This window comes from Juglans regia, chromosome 3, assembly GCF_001411555.2.
Source record: "Juglans regia cultivar Chandler chromosome 3, Walnut 2.0, whole genome shotgun sequence".
In the NCBI taxonomy this organism is placed as follows: domain Eukaryota; kingdom Viridiplantae; phylum Streptophyta; class Magnoliopsida; order Fagales; family Juglandaceae; genus Juglans; species Juglans regia.
The window spans coordinates 19,987,945-20,005,153 of record NC_049903.1 but is presented as its reverse complement, the minus strand read 5'-3'; the positions used below and the strand labels follow the sequence as shown (position 1 = coordinate 20,005,153).

Below are 17,209 nucleotides of genomic sequence, written 5' to 3'. Positions count from 1 at the left end.
GGTTACAGTAAACACGTTTGACCCACAATCTTGAACCATTGCCGTTTTGCTAACTCTTCATACTCTCGCCAATGTTGAAGTAATACCTCTTTGCCAATTACTCAACCCGTGTAGAATTTCCCCACCAAACTCCCATCTCTTATTTTATGTTTTAGTCACCCCCATCTCCATCCAACTCTAGGATATTAGGTTCCTCCTCTGTTAATCTTAATATAGGTCATAAAGATAGACACTCTGTTCAAACTCAAAAGTTCACAAAAAAAAATAATGCTTCACCAAAAAGAAAAGGAAAAAAAAAAAAAAAACCCTAGACGAGCTCTTTGCCCTTGTTTGGTTTAAAATACTTTTAAGACATCAAAACATTTTTCACACTTAATCCAAATATCTTTTTAAAATATCAAAACATTTTTCCCCTGTAAAAAAACAAGTTTTCATAATTACTTAAAATTTCGTACTGACAAAGGAGATTTAAAAACAACAATGGTAGGTGATGCTTTAACTGCTGCCACACACACCTAGACATAGCATGTGACAATCATTGGTAAAAGAATAATACGTGGTACATTCTCATCATATTTTTATCTTATTATATAATATATTTATTATTATTAGATAATAAAAATATTTAATAAAAAAATAAAAATATGATGTTAAGAATTTTCATTGATAAATAAAATCGTTCGCACGCAATTCGATTTGGAAATCCATGTTCCCATCATAATTTTCACCGGCTAGTTGTTGTATGCAGTTAACAGCCATGTTATAGTATTGAATGCCATATTAAATAAAGGTTGGTTCTCCTAGTCACATCAGCCAATTCCTAAAGTGATGGCATTTTATCTCCCGCGCGCAGCATATAGGGAAGATCCCGATCCATTTTGGAACCTCATTCCATATCTGAACCACACAAATTAGAGAGAAATGCTAGGTGTACACGTACACTTTTATAAAAATAAAAATAAATTTATAAATTAATATAATTTGATTTGATACAAAAAATTGTTAAACTTCTTTTTTATTATAATAAATTTAACGACTCACATTAATCCATATCAATTTATAATTAATTTTGTAAGATCTCTATATAAACCTAACGTTTTTCATATTCATAATCATACTATCTCCAGGGATAGCAATTTGTGTTAGTAAATCGTGTTTATGTCATGAGCATACTATTATATAGATCAACACAAACACGACTTATTTAATTAAATGGTTAAAGAACTTAAAACGTAACACAAATAGCGAGCAACGAGGCACAATCCGCATAACCAATTTAGTTTTCAATTAGAATTGTATTAACACGACACGATTCATTTTAACTTATTTCAAGTAAACATGTTCAACTGACTTATATAACCTATTTGACCTAATTAATATAATTTAATATCAAAATTAATATAAATTTTTTTAATAGATATGTTATAATTAATATCTCCAAAAAATAAAGCCACGAACAACAAAAAAATGTTAATAGATTTTAGATATTAATATTTAATAATAAAAAAATTACAATCCCAACAAATAACAAACATAAATATATAATTATAGTCTTTAAATAAAATTAAACGTTAATATGTTATTGACTCGCTTACTAATCGTGTCATATCAAATCGACCTATTTTGACTCAATCCATTTATATCATAATGTGCCATGTTCAGACATTCATTCCTCTTGCTTAGCAACTTCACTTTGCTCTTCCACGCAACGCTCTTCTCACATGTATACTTACTAGTTTTGCATGTTCATTTACCATAATTATCATTTGCTATCATTCAAAGCCAGCTCATGCATTAATTTGATTTGGTTGCGTTTTGACACTTTGGTGGTTTATTTTTTCGTGCTATTTCCCGACAAAATTATTCCGATTATGGTTAATATATAAAAAGAAAGTGATCCCTTTGTGGTAAAGCTATCTTCTAGTCATTATTTATAAGTTGGATCTGAAGATGTAATAATTAGTTCAAGTGAAAGAAATAGGACGATGTAGATAGACACTACATCTATGGACTATGCATGCATGCCATTATTCTTTTTGTCAACATTTAATGCTTGGAGAAGGCACGTTTTCCTCGATTGAGCTCTTCTACTTTATATAAAGTTTTGCTATTTATTATCTTTATACATTACATATTATATTTATTTATTTATTTTAAACTAATTGAATTATTTTACTCATCATTCATACATCACACAATTGATAAAACAAAAAATTAAAAAAAATTAAAAATATATATACAATGTGCGATTTGAGATGAGAAGAATTTTTCCTTTCATAAACATATGACTAAAGAACTTATCCAAATCTATGGCCAATGCATGTTTGGTAAGTGCGATAAGATACAAAATTTTCATCTCATCTCATTATTATATAAATTTTTTTAAATTTTTATATAAAATATAATAAACAATTCAATTTTTTTAAATTTTAAAACATTAATAATATTAAAAAATAATATTTTAAACTCTCATAAAAAAAAATAAAAAATTCTCATCAACAAGTTCCAACTACTTTTCTTGTCGTAGTTTGACCATCTACGTGGTGGACACTACTTTTTATTATATAATGAAGGCATAGACTCTGATGCGGGCGAGCACGTCGGTTTGAAAAATACAAATGGGTTTTGTTTGTGCAAAGCATGTTGATTTTTGGTTTTATTTATTTGATTCGAAAATCTTTTAATTAAATTTTCTAATCCCGTTAAACTCGGCCACCTTTAAGATGAAGTGAAATTTTAAATTTGACTAGTACTATTTAAAAATATTTACATTCATTCATATAAAATAATTTGATTTATAAGATTTAACTTTTAAAATTTTTATTTTATATTAAATTATGTTACATGAATAATGTATGATGTTAAGTTTTTTGAGTAAAATTTCTATTTAGAATAAAGTTATGTTACAAGGAGCTATTATCATTCCTTTGAGACGATAAAATTCTTTATTTTTTTTTAGGTTTCTAAACAAGCATATTATGAATATATAGAACATTTATAGGATATAAGAGATAATAAAGTGGGAGATCCCGAAATTCATCCCAAACTAGCTAGTACAACATAAGAAGAAAAAAAAATGATCTGAGGCTAATGACTTGACCCACACCCATTTCTCACAAGAGAAAGTCGTCTGATGCAATTTTCATATAGTTTGATAAACGAATTATAATACTATGACCGAAAGCTATAGTGAATGGATCTATATTGTATGTCGTTGATTTGGACTGATTGAAGGAGACTTTCATTTATCTTTTTTCCACGATATTTGGTTAGGATGAATGATAACATTAGAAGATAGCAAGCAAAAGAAGCGTCAAATTGCCAGCAGATGATCATTAAGTACTTTCAAAGCGCGTGAAGACCACAAGTCACATTAAGAGAGTCAAGATTGGTTGGATCTAAGAGATCCGAGGCCTTTGAACCCAAAAATATCACGTGTGGCGGTGACAGACTCTCCTTGGTGGGGTGGCACATGAGATCCACGCGATGTTTAGGCCGCGCGTAAGACGCCTATGCCACTCTTTTCAATGATATGCTTCTATTGCTTGAAGGATCAATGGCTATAAATTAGCTTTGCGGTGCGGCATGTGGCGGTTGTGGGTGGCTGAAAAGTAATAGATCGGCACCACTCTATCCTATTGTTGGAAAATGAAGGGGGAAAAAAAAAGATGATAAGACAATGTCAAAACTATACAGACAAGAGGAGGGTGGCCACCCACTGGACAAAGAAGGTAAGAATTTTTTACCTTACGTAAAGAGGATTTTCGTTAAAAAGAGAAGCAAAGAAAAAGTCAATTGATAAACTTGTTTTGAATAAACTAGTTTTATTCTTCGAAAAGACGTGTGGGTATATAGAGAAAGAAAACAAAAGGGAGCCTTGGGAGGAGGAAGACATGGGAGGAGGACGGAACTTCCTTTTATCAGCCGTGTGCATCTCAAGTGGTACCTTCTTTGATCAGCCGTATGCATCTCACTGGTACCTTAGAGACAAGACATGGAGGAGGGAATTTCCTTTTAGGAGCCGTATGCCCCATGACGATGCGTGTGAGTTGCTCCCCCATACCTCTAATAAAAGCGAACCACCAAGTACATACGGACTAAGGCAAAAAACTTCCATCCAAACTCTTTTAAAGAAAATTAATTTGATTACGCAATTCAGATAAAATAATATATTTTAAATAGTAATAAAATTTTTGAATTGAGATGAGATGAGATGAGATGAGATGAGATGAATGTGTTTAGATAGTAAGATGAGATGAAATAATTTTAAATTTTTAAAAATTTGATAAAGTGGTGAGTCCTACTAATTATTGAAAAGTATTTTTAATTATTAGGTGGAAAATATTATGAATATATTAAAAATAAGTAATATCTATTCTTAATTTAAAAACTCATAAATATTTTGACTTTCTTAAAATATATTTTTTGTAGTTGGTCATGATTATTTCAACATTTCCAAATATGAACGCATTTCTTTGATAAATGAAATTATTCTAATTACGATCTATTTATTATACTATATTTTATAAAATTTGAAATATATTTTTCTAATTATATATTACAATAAAATAAAAAATTCTAATAGATGATTATATATATTAAAAATGTGATAGTTAGCATTATGTAGTGATATTATAGAGGCGGATGAAACTTTGTAAAGATCAACTATAGCAGTACTGTATCATTACTGTAGTGTTACTATAGTAATAGTTACTATAGTAATGGTTGAAAATTCAGAGATAAGATAAAATTTTATATTTTGCCGTTTGGATAGGCAGATGAAAGATGAAGTACAACTCAAATTATCTCATTTGGGCATCCAAACCGGGTCTAACTTAGGTAGTGGAGGGTCCCCAAACCACCCCTGAGCCCTCTCTAAATTGTGCTTGTGCATGATGGAAGCTATCCCCTGAGTGTCTAAGGAGATCCAGCTGTGCATGCGAAACACATCCAAAACACGAGGAAGAAGAGAGTTAAGATGAGAAAAATAAAATGATTGTTCAGATATGTTGTCTGGTTGTTTCAGCCATTGTTCATCTGCATATATATGTTGAGGTACTGTAGCTAAAAGCTAAGATGACTATCGAATACCTAATTGATCAATACAGATTTTGGACTTTGATTAGCCAAAATCTGATCTTTCCAAGCACAAATGGCGCAAGCTCTCAGATCTTTCCTGCCATGGAAGTGATTGATGGAGGGTTGAAGAAGCCATGGTAGCATAATTCATTGCACAAGACTTTTAAAAACAGGGTATTGCTTTCCTTTTGTCTGTTTCCATATTGGTTGGTATATTTACCAGACTTCATGGTGTTTTATCAGTAAAATGTCTTTATCAAACTCTTCTTCTAGAGCTAGCAAACTATCTATATTTTATTGAAAAATGAAATTACGTGCGTAACAAGTCTTTCTTATATCTCACGTCCTCAACTGCATCCCCATGCCAAAACAAAAACCATTGGTTATTAAGGAATCTCTCTTACTGTCCACTCACATCCTGAGCCACATTTTAGATAAAATAAAATAAAATATTTTATTAAAAATAAAATAAAATATTATTATAATATAAAATTTTAATATTTTAAAATTTAAAAAAATTAAATTATTTATTATATTTTATATAAAAATTTAAAAAAATTATAATAATTATATAAGATGAAATAAAATGAAATGAGATGAGATTGTAATCAAATTAGCCTTAAATTTTAATTAATTCCTCTCTAACTAAAATCATTTTCCAATTTCTAGATCCAGTAAATATTAATAAATATTTATATTATGTATTATCTAAAATTAAAAAAAAAATTTATTAAAAATATTTACACCACACACCATTACACATTGTATTATTTAATTTATAAAATTTAAAATTATCTTTTAAATTAAGTTATGTTAAGTAAATAAAATATGGTCGGAAATGCCTCTCAAATACGTGTGCTGACAGTGCTGTAATTTCGTATCTTTGGGCATATATGTAATTTCGTATTTTCCAGAACTAATAGAAATTCAGCAGGGACCTTGCGCTGAGTGTTCAGAGTCTCAGACAACCTCTCCCTCGTTGTCTCTTTCCCTCTGTCGTTTCTTTCATTCTTTCACTCTTTTTTGTGGAACTGTGTTTGGTTTTGGTTGTTTCGGTCGGTCCGTGAGCTGTTTTTCCGACAGTGGAAAGAAAACTGTTGAATCTACGAAATCTTGTTCTACCGCTTGATATTTACCCGTCCGAATTCAAATTCCTAATCTTGTTTTTCCCCTCTTCTTCGGCCAAGTTTAATTAGTTCTACATGTATAAGCAGTTTCCACCGTTGCTGCAAAACAGACTCCGGCATTTCTCGATCTCGTTGTTTTCTTTTTAGCTTCGGGACGGATTCAGAGTTCTCTGCTTGCTTCCAGGAAAATGGCCAAGCGTGGATATAAGCTGCGTATCCTCTTTATTTTTAGTTTTCAAGATTGTTTTTGTTTGTATTCACAGCTTGAGTCAGCTCTGAATTTGAGTTATATATTCCTAATTATAGGTTTCTTGTTGTCTGCATTGGAGCTTCTTTTGGAAATTCTGTGTTCAAATTTCAGGTGGAAAATCATTTTATATTGTAGTTTCATTTTTTTTGGGACTATGTTAACTGACTTTCTGTTTTGGGTCTTTTTTAGTTAGTTGAAGGATTCGTTTAGGCTCTATGTGGTTGCTTACAAAAGGAAAATGGAGGCGAAGAAAAGAGAGATATGGTGTTTGAATTGATATTAACCTAGCTAAAAACTTACTTTACGCTTAGTTGTACAGAGGATTTTGAATTCTCGGCCGTGGTTAAATATTTTTCAGTTAATATGCTCTTTCTTCAATATTCTCAGCAATTAAAGAAGCATTAGAGTGTAAAACCGATAAAAAAGAAAGAGGCATTCGATTCTAAACAACTCTCATCATTACCACTACTTTTAATAAAACTAACAAACAAAAGCATAAGGTGACGGGCCTTGTATGTTGGGCCGTGTGATTTCTTGACTATATTGAATACTAGAGGAATTTGTGGCTCATTCGGCCAGTGTGAACTGCGCGAATATTGGGAAGAAGGGCTGCCGTCTTTTTATCACTGGCGGGGATGACCATAAAGTTAATCTTTGGACGATCGGGAAACCCAATTCTGTAATGGTAAGAGTTCAAGTTCTGTTCCTCTGCATTACTCGTACTTAAGAAATTGCCTAGGTAAATTTGGTATCGCATTAGAGAGTCCTTTTGATGCAGATTGGGGTTCTAAACAGTTCTTACGGGTGGAGAATTTAAGTGCATTACTACTTCAATTGTATGGCCCTGTGTAGTGACCATTTTAATGGCCAATTTTGGTTTTGATCTACATGTTCGCATTATGGGCTGAGCAGAATGCATGTAGATTGTTTTCAAACGTTGTGTATGGATTAATATTTTGAAATCACTATTTTATTTAACTGATTTTTGTATCCCTTCTTGTACGGTCGTTTTGAACCTTGTTGGACAAGGGTCTTACATTTGCCGGAACATTTCCTATTATGGCAAAATGACTTTTTTTTCCCTTTTGTGTGAATATGTGCAGAGCCTGTGTGGTCATACAAGTCCTGTTGAATCTGTAGCTTTTGATTCGGCAGAAGTTTTGGTGCTTGCAGGAGCTTCTAATGGCGTGATAAAGCTCTGGGATTTGGAGGAAGTAAAGAGTAAATCATTTCCTGGACTGGTTTCTTATTTTTATTAAAATTGGAGTTCTTGGATTGAATGAATTTCTACATTGCTCTCTTTATTCCAAATAACAACAAATTGTACAAGCCTTATATAGATCGTATCACATACTTATTAAAAAATATAGATCATTTCACATACATAGTGGGCTTGACTTGATATAATTATCTTGAAGTGCTATTTTGAGTTCCCTTTCATTTCTTTCTGGGTTGGAATCTACAGACTTGCAGTGTTTGGTTGTTACGTGAATTCTAGGACTAGGTTGTGAGTAAATTCTAATCTGTTAATTATTGTTATTGAAGTGTAGTGGTTCGAACTCTTACTGGACACAGATCCAACTGCACTGGTTTTGAATTTCATCCATTTGGAGAGTTCTTTGCATCTGGTTCCAGCGATACTAGCCTAAAGATCTGGGATATTAGAAAGAAAGGATGCATCCACACATATAGGGGTCATACTCAAGGCATTAGTACAATAAAATTCACTCCTGATGGTCGATGGGTGGTTTCGGGTGGATTGGATAATGTTGTAAAGGTATAATGGATCACACTTCTAGAGTGCAGCTTGCAGTATGATTTTTTTTTTCCATGTCTAATCAGAAACTTCCTCTTACTACTGAACAGGTTTGGGACCTAACGGCTGGAAAGCTTTTACATGATTTTAAGTTCCATGAAGGACATATTCGATCCATAGATTTCCATCCCCTCGAGTTTCTCTTGGCCACTGGTGAGCATCTGACCCAAAGGTTGAATTTAAGACTTAAATTGACTGTATTAGAGGAAAAATGGCTCTACATGGTTGAGGAGTTTCTGAAATAGTCTGTAGGCCTCGTTTGGATGTTGAGATGAGATAAAGATGAGATGAAAAATCTGTGAATAGTAGTGAAATGTTTGAGTTAAGATATTTTATGGGATTTTAGAAAATGAGAGAAAAAATTGAATAAAAATATTGTAAAGTTAAAATATTGTTAGAATATAATTTTTTTAATATATTTTTGTTTTGAGATTTGAAAAAGTTGAATTATTTTTTGTGTTTTGTTTGAAGTTTGAAAAAATTGTAATGATTAGGTAATGATTAGATGAAAAAGTTGAATATTTGAAATGGAAAAGTGTTTGTGTTTGAGTGACGTTTGGATGTTGTGACAAGATGAGATCTCAACATCAAATCTCATCTCATCTCATTATCCAAACAGGACCTAATTCTCTTGTGGGATGAAAATTTTATACTGTGTTAGTCTGCAACTTAAGGAATTTAACGCATGTAGCTTTTTCTTTACTTTCTATTTTTTTTGGGGGGGTGGGGAGTAGGATGGTTATGCTGTGAAAGCCACCTAGAATTGCTCTTAGTAACATATAATGTCAATAGGTAACATATTTTTTATTCCTTTCCCTTGCCTCCTGAAATCAGTTTTTTCTCACTTATTGCTTGTCTCCTGAAATCATTTTTTTTTTCTCACTTATTGTTTATGTAGTAATTAGAATGCTGTTGTAAAATGCAAATACAAATATTTTTGCAGGTTCAGCTGACGGAACTGTGAAATTCTGGGATCTTGAAACCTTTGAACTGATTGGATCTACCAGACCTGAGGTATACAATGATGTGAATCTTGTTTGGATATGAATATTTTTTGAGATTATTGTAATCATTGAGAAAATCTTGTGAGAAAATCTTTTGTGATGTTTTTTTATATGTTTGTTAGTGGTGGACCTTGTAAAATATATGTTTGGAAACGGTGTTTTTATAGTTTTTCTTAATGTTTGCAAAAGGGGTGTTGCCTGTGGTAAATATGTTTTGGGAACAAATTTTTCTAGGACATGTTTTTTAGGACTTTTGTGAAAGTTGTTTTGGATTTTATGTTTTCTTAACATGAAAAATGAAGCTAATGAAGAGATAGTTTTTATTTGGGCGTTGGACAGTTTTTTTGTGCTTAAAACATGTTTTGGTGGAAAATGAAAAATAATTCTAAATAACTGAAAATGTTTAGCAATACGAACATGCCCATGTTCTCTAATCTGAAAGGTGCTTTGTAAATCCAAGTATTGTATAGGTCCATTCTTTTCTGGGGTTACACTCAAATTAAAAAGACATAAACCAAGCCTCCCTTTTTACTTTAATTTAATTAAAATCCATTCTTTGGTTTAGCTAGAAAGATCTCTTTATCTTCCCTTCTTAATTTGATGATGTTCTTATTGATAATAGTAGTTAAGGTATAATCCTACTTGTCAATGAAAAATACGTTAATCCTTTCCAGGCTACGGGAGTACGCGCAATTGCCTTTCATCCTGATGGGAGGACCCTGTTTTCAGGGGTGGAAGACAGTTTGAAGGTTTGGGTTGTCCACATCCTGAACTTTTGTGGGATCATATGAAGATGCTTTATGATAATTATATATCCATGTTGTGAATTGTAGGTTTACTCATGGGAACCTGTAATATGTCATGATGCTGTTGATATGGGATGGTCAACACTTGGTGACTTATGCATTCATGATGGAAAACTTCTAGCTTGCTCATACTATCAGAATTCTGTTGGAGTTTGGGCAGCAGATATATCAGTATTCACCTTTATCTTTTCTTGTAACTGGTTACTTTTTTCTAACTTCTGCTTTTGAAAATTTGATCTTTATAATTTTCTACAAATCTTGAAGTTAATTTTGGACTATATTCTCTGTGACAGCTTATTGAACCATATTCCACTAGTTCAATACCTGAACAAAATGACTCTACACAGAAAATTAACCTTAATTTCCACGGAAGTCATTCTTCAGAGAAAGTAGGAAGTGGTATCAGGTCAACTTCAGCTCCGCTGTGCATATCTCCTGATTATGAGACACAAGGGATAAAGAACATATATATGGATTGTAAGTTGTTATTTGTTGTTTTTGAAGCTATATATATATTTTTAATGTGTATCTTATTTATACTGATGTTGATGATTCACTATAATCATCAGTTTTTAATACTCTTGTTAATTTCTGCTTATGCATCAATTGTAAAACTTGTTCATATCCAAGCATGTGGTATCTTTGATTTGTCCAACATCTTATAAATGCAGATTTCTGACTTCAGTTTCATTAGAAGCTGCATGGCAGGGTTATCTATTTTGGTTTGGTTTTCTTACCCCCTCAATCAAGTATATAGAAAGAGAGAGGAAACAATAAAAAGAAAGAAATGTTGAGTCAAAGAAAACTTCTCTCCTAGTTATGACTTCAATGACTTTGTTAGTGTTTTTTTTTTTTTTTTGTGTTAGGTATGTCTTTTATGACAGATATTGGAGTAGGCTTCCCTTTCCTCTAAAAACTTGTCTTCCTCTATAGTTAGAGAGTTTATTCTAGATGCTTAGCATTTTATGTTGGCTGAGCTTACTTAATGGAGGTTTGGACAGATTGTGATAGCATGTGACCTTGTCTAGGTAGACATAGGAATACAACAGTATGCTGTTCATGAAAGCGTAAGGGAGGTGGTTATCAAAGAAATTTGAGTCCATAGCACCCCCAAAATGCTTAAACATATGTCTTTTGCAGTAATGGGACACATACAAATGTAGCAAAAAGCCATTATACATATTATAGGACCACTTCATGGCTTTAGGTAAAATAGCATAATGGTCCCCTCATAAATGAATGGGTAGGTTAAGGCCCAATGCTCAAATCTGTTCCATGTATCATATCTATAGTTTTTCATGAAATAGAGGCAAAATATTTAACTTCTAATAATTTGTCAAATTGATGGATGGATGAGAAATCCTCCTTAATACTTGAAATCGAGAGTAGAGAAAACCTTGCTGCCTTTTGCAGCACATTATTGACTGCAGACCCAGTTACAAGCAGGGACAGAACCACGATTTTTAATGGTGGCACCAAAGCATGCATGAGAAATATATTTAGATTTACAACTTTATTAAAATATTGAAAATAGAATCAATCCATTTAGTGTTAACAAAATAATAAATTTTTTTTATAAGTAGTGTTAACAAAATAGAAACAAAAGAAAACACAAAATATTGTTTCTGAATACTAATTTACAGATCAATCACCTATCAAAACGAAATCCTATGTTCTTTTAGATCTTGGAAATCATCCATGATTGAATTTGCACAAGTTTCACAACTTTTTTGGTAAGATTTTTTTTTTAAGTTTCACGACTTCTCTTTAGATTTACAACATTAAGGCCTCGTTTGGTTATGCAGTTTAGATGAGATGAGATGAGATGTTTTGTTGAAAGTTGAATAAAATATTGTTATAATATTATTTTTATTTTGAGATTTGAAAAAGTTGAATTGTTTATTATATTTTGTATGGGAGTTTGGGAAAATTGTAATGATTATATGAGATGAGATGAGATGAGATGAGATAGTTTGGTTTGGTGTAATCAAACCAGCCCTAAAGAGTTGTTTAGAAACTCATTTATTTTTAATGAAATGTTAATAGGAAATTATAAAATCTAGAGGAAAATTATTGACTTTCCAAAGCTAACAAATCAAACATATTTGGGCTCTACAGTAAAACGGATGAAGATTCATGAAGCTACAAGAAACATATTTTGTGAAAGTTGTCTTGGTTTTTCTTGTGGAAATCATGATAAAATGTCTTGGTGAAAAAAAAAACTGAGATTGTTTTGGTTTAAATATGTTTGGGGTGAGTACGGAAATTTTGAGAAAATTTAAAAAAACTCCCTGTTGCCAAAACATCACCCAAGTCATGGCTGCGTTTAATTCTGAGATGTTTAGTTTTCTGTTGATGAAGATAGAAAGGATTTGGCTTACCCAAATTAGTCTGATGTGGAGACCTAGGACATAGAGTGTGGTGTATGGTAGATGAAGACTTCATTTGATTTTACTTTGACACACAAGCACTAACTCATAAGCTGACATATTTTCAACGTATAGATGTTTTGTGCATTTGTTTTCCCTTTATTCATCCTACTTCATCGAATGTGCTGTTTCCTCTTTATTATGAAGCTACTGGTGGAAAGCCTGTTGCCTACCCGAGAGTTGAGTCCTTCAATTCTCCAAAAGTGGCATCCCCATCAGATCCAAAGGAAATCTGTTGTCTGCCAACTCGGAAGCGAAGTCCTGCCATAGGGTTAAATGCAAGATCTAATGAAAAAGCACTTGATAAGACATTTGTTGTTCCTAGCATTGTGCCTAGGGACAGTCTGGGTGGAAGAGATGAGGCCAATTCTGGAAAAGAATCTATAGCCTTTGCAAGGACAAAACGTGGTATGTTGCTCAAACCAGCTCATGTACGGAGGCCATCAAATGGCAAATTTGATGTTGAGAGGCTGACAGAAACTGATGAAAGTGGATCTTTGAGCAATGTGGCAAAAGATCTAGATGGTGAAATGAATTCAAATTTCCAACCCAAACTTGCATCAGAAGATGGATGTAAAGAATACTGTGAAGAAAAACATTCTAATATTGAAGGTGTTGATGAGAACTTTGAAAAAATTTTGTCACCGCAAAAACCCTCTACTAAGGAAAGCTGTAAGTATATCCTGATATTTCTTTTAATATAACATATTACTCGTCGTTTTGTGTAAAAAGGCAGTCTTTTGTGGATGTTATGAAACCACTTTGTGATGGTTGCAACAATTACCTTTCTGATAGATGCATCTATTCTACTTAATTGTTTTCTTGTATGGCTATTTGTCACATTACGTAATTCCAGCATTGATGATATGTGAAACAGATTTATGGTTTGTATCTGTTAATAAGTAGTTTTCTTATTATAATTCAGGTGATGAGTCCCTCAATTGCAGCAAAGGGCCAAGTTCTGTTAAAATTGTCAATGGAGGTTTGCTATAGCTCCCCAACTGTGTTGTTTTATAGAAAATGCAATTGGGATAGATCTTGACTCTTTTAAAAAATTCCATTTGGCAGTTGCAGTTGTACGAGGAAGGACCCGGTCTCTTGTTGAGAGGTTTGAAAGAAGAGACAGCGTGAATGGCAATGAAGATCAAGCATCTACAGGGTCTTGTGTGATACCTGTAACGGATATAACTCCCACCATACCGGTAAACATTTTGCAGCTGTAATAGGAAAGCTTTTCTAGAGCATATTAGTATAGGCATATATCAATAGTGGCATCTCTACTACTTTTGCAGATTCTGATTACAGTCTAGGTCCCAATTAATATGACGCATGAAAATGTGAACATTTTATATATAACAATTTTAGAAAGTGTATTAAGAAGTGATCAGACATTGTCAAAGCTAGGACTTTGCTGCTATAAATATAGAAGTATTTGAATTGGCCCTCAATCATATTGCTTTATTAGGAAACCTCCCAGTTACTAATCCAAGATTTCCATTTGATGGTTACTATTTTTTCAACTGTTACATAATGTGGAGAAATAAATTTATTGAATGTTAAAAAATATCTAACCGACTAATGAGGGTAAAAATCAGCCCCTGTTTCCCCAAATTTTTCCTGTCCTGGAAACACTAAATTATTTACTGTGTACCACCTTGAAAATATTTTATATGAAAATGCAATGCAATGAGAGTTGTGGAAGTTTTCTCTCAACAAGTGGGAGACCCCCAGCGTTATTGAAACAGTTAGTTCTAGGTCAAATCAACTCATAGGGACACACCAACTTTTGGATAAGCTAAAATCATCCAATTATCGTTTCACATTGTTTTGTAATTAACAGAAAGGAGAACCTCAAATGTCTAGATGGAACTCGACTTCTGCAAGTGATAGGGATGCTACCGAAGGTCTCATGGAAACTCATGAAGTATTCCTAAGTACCCTTCGCTCCCGCTTAACAAAATTACAGGTAACCTTGGTTGAGCAGATTGAATAGTCATGCCATGCATCCCATTGATTTGCTAGTTGTTACCACATTTACCATGCCACCTGAGAGATGCAAACTCATCCTCTGTATATTGCTGTTTGTAGTAATTAAAAAAACTTCTTGCTGGTACAAAGATTAGGGAAAGACATAAAGAAGAACAATTTTTTACCAAGTCAAGGACCATACATTAAATTACATGATTTCTTTCTGAAGTTGTTTTGCAATGGAAGTCACATTTTTCATAATGTTGGCTTACAGGTGGTGCGGCATTTCTGGGAGCGGAATGATATCAAAGGTGCTATTAGTGCACTGAGGAAGTTGCCGGATCATTCTGTGGGTATTTGTTGGAAGAGTTCCGAGTGTGCTGCTTTTTTTCACCCATATTTTGTTTATCTAACATTCATTTGATATTGTTGCAGGTGCAAGCAGATGTGACCAGTGTTCTCATGGAGAAAATGGAGATTCTCACCTTAGATCTATTTTCATGCTTTCTTCCTGTACTTTTGGGCTTGCTCGATAGCAAGGTAGAAAGGTAACTTGTTTCATGCATAAGATGGGGAGCAGATTCTAATGCCAGGGGCTGGACGATTTTTGAGTTGGAATTTTATGTTGTCATAGTGTAGTCCTCACAATCCATCACCCTACAAATAGAGCTGCGGATATTTTATCTTACGTGGTTCTCTCACATGGTTCAGGTTCACAAAAAGTATAATTCTTTGACCTCTTTTGGCACTTTAATTTGTAGGGAAAGGAATTCAACCTTAGGAAAGAGAAAATGATACTTAGGAGTTCTTGTATATAGTATTAATTATTGCTTGTAGAACTCCATATTGTTGATACTTTAGATATGTCAACGAAAAAGTTAGCCAAATAGTATTTTGTGCTGTTTAACCTAACACGTGCTAGATTGAGGGAGAGGTGGTAATTTCTCCTATTTCACTGGGGTTGACAGATAAGTTCTAATATATATTCTTATGCCGCTACTGTTATAGGCAGGCAAATATGTCATTGGAGATGCTATTGAAGCTTGTAGCTGCCTTTGGCCCGGTGATACACTCAACCATTTCAGCACCTCCTGCTGTTGGTGTTGATCTTCAGGCAGAGCAAAGGTTTCTTATTTTTATACTAATATGGGCATGTTGCTTTTACCTTCTTTGGTGGGTAAGGGTGATTGAGAATTACTTGGTGTGATGAAATGACTTTATCCAAAATTTAAACACAGGCTAGCATGCTGTAAGCAGTGTTTTATTCAGCTGCAAAAGATTCGGAAAGTTCTCCCGGCACTTGCAAGGTAAACGTGTGATCTTGAGTTTCACACTTGTACTATTTGCTCAGAATAGTGTATGCTAAAGTTTTCATTTTAGGTTTTTTCTTTGATAAGGATTTCATACGAGGATTTAGAATAATGTTTTCTGGACATGCCTCATGCAATAATGCCCAAGCAAAGAATAAGGAAAGGGAGGGGGGAAGGTTGCATTGCTGACATGAAAAGTACGGCAGAATAATATTAGGAATTGGAAGGGTTTGAGAAATGTGGCAATTAGAATTATCCCTGATATCTGAATGGCTGAAACCCAACCCCTTAGTTTTATTTTGAAAGAAGAAAACTTGAACAATTTGTAGTATAGTAATATTTGGAAAGCCGAGATAGGTAAATCCTGGTCCTTGGCATTCCTTAATACCTGTCCCTATATTGCGAATCTGTGCGACCCACATGAGTTGATTGCCTAACCGAAATCCATAGCCGTGTTTCATGTTTGGGTAGCTTCTTGTTTTCAAGTACATTGTGGCATGCTGAACCTCTAGTGATCATTCGCAAGTCCTGGAACACCATTGCATAGTTTTTTAACAAGTGGAATGCCCTATTAGCCTGGGCAGTCTCTTTCCTTAAAAATTTAATAAGAGACAAAATAGACAATCTTCTGTCTTGAATTTACTGCAGGAAGGGTGGTCTGCTGGCAAAATCTGCTCAGGAATTGAATCTAGTTCTTCAAGAATCATAATCGAACTGCTATGCAAACGAATTTCTGCTGGCGAGAAAGGGCTGGCTCAACTGAAACCCATTGGAGGGGACTGCATATAGGATGATACTATGTATCTCACATCTGAGTTATAGATTATGACACGAAGTAAATTTTATTCTAATCTCATAGCCTTGTCTCATCATCCCTTGCCTTTTTTAGCAAAGAGCACTGCAACATCTTACTTGTTGCCATTTCAAGGGCTTGAAGACTTTGTAGTTGCCATTCCAATCTTGGTTGGTCTTCCGGCTGTGCATAATCCACAAATTTTGATTCCTTGATGTGGATAATATCATTTCTACCTTTGGTTCGATTGTATGTAATCATGTGCCAATTCCTAATTCATATGTATAATGCATTTAAATGTATTCACTGAAGTACATAAATATATTTTTCTCCTGCACAGCTGCAGTTCTTTACATGGAAATGAAACTAAGACCAAGCTGTAAGGATATTTTTAGAATTTAAGGTTGAAGCTGGCCACATTCTTGGACTGTTCAACAATCTAGAGAGCATAACCATCCACAATGTCTTAACTTTTTGAACTTTTTTTTTTTTGGACCTGTTATTACTTTCATACATGATTTTGGGACATTATTCAGTCTAAGTATTAAGTTTGTTGGTTTATTTAATAGCATTATACGAATCATTAATGATGCTGAAGGTGAGATGTGTCACTCAACCATGTTTGGA

At 33.4% G+C, this 17,209-nt stretch overlaps 1 protein-coding gene across 3 annotated transcripts; it reads left to right on the top strand.

Annotated features, from left to right (window-relative positions):
• Positions 1–6,048: 6,048 nt before the first annotated feature.
• LOC109003329 (katanin p80 WD40 repeat-containing subunit B1 homolog) lies at positions 6,049–16,935 on the top strand. Of its 3 annotated transcripts, XM_035688630.1 has the most exons (18): positions 6,049–6,419; positions 7,011–7,141; positions 7,560–7,677; positions 8,007–8,233; positions 8,323–8,425; positions 9,216–9,286; positions 9,951–10,025; positions 10,110–10,253; positions 10,376–10,559; positions 12,659–13,183; positions 13,437–13,493; positions 13,580–13,713; positions 14,352–14,477; positions 14,754–14,828; positions 14,915–15,027; positions 15,488–15,604; positions 15,718–15,786; positions 16,438–16,935. In XM_035688630.1, the coding sequence occupies exons 1-18, from the start codon at positions 6,395–6,397 to the stop codon at positions 16,496–16,498; spliced, it is 2,355 nt and encodes a 784-aa protein (XP_035544523.1). In that variant the 5' UTR covers positions 6,049–6,394; the 3' UTR covers positions 16,499–16,935. The 3 variants fall into 3 exon arrangements, 2 of the variants coding, with proteins under 2 accessions (XP_035544523.1, XP_035544524.1); XR_004801172.1 differs by lacking the exon at positions 16,438–16,935 and having other exon boundaries at positions 15,492–15,604; XM_035688631.1 differs by lacking the exons at positions 6,049–6,419; positions 7,011–7,141 and having other exon boundaries at positions 7,576–7,670.
• The last annotated feature ends 274 nt before the right edge of the window (positions 16,936–17,209 follow it).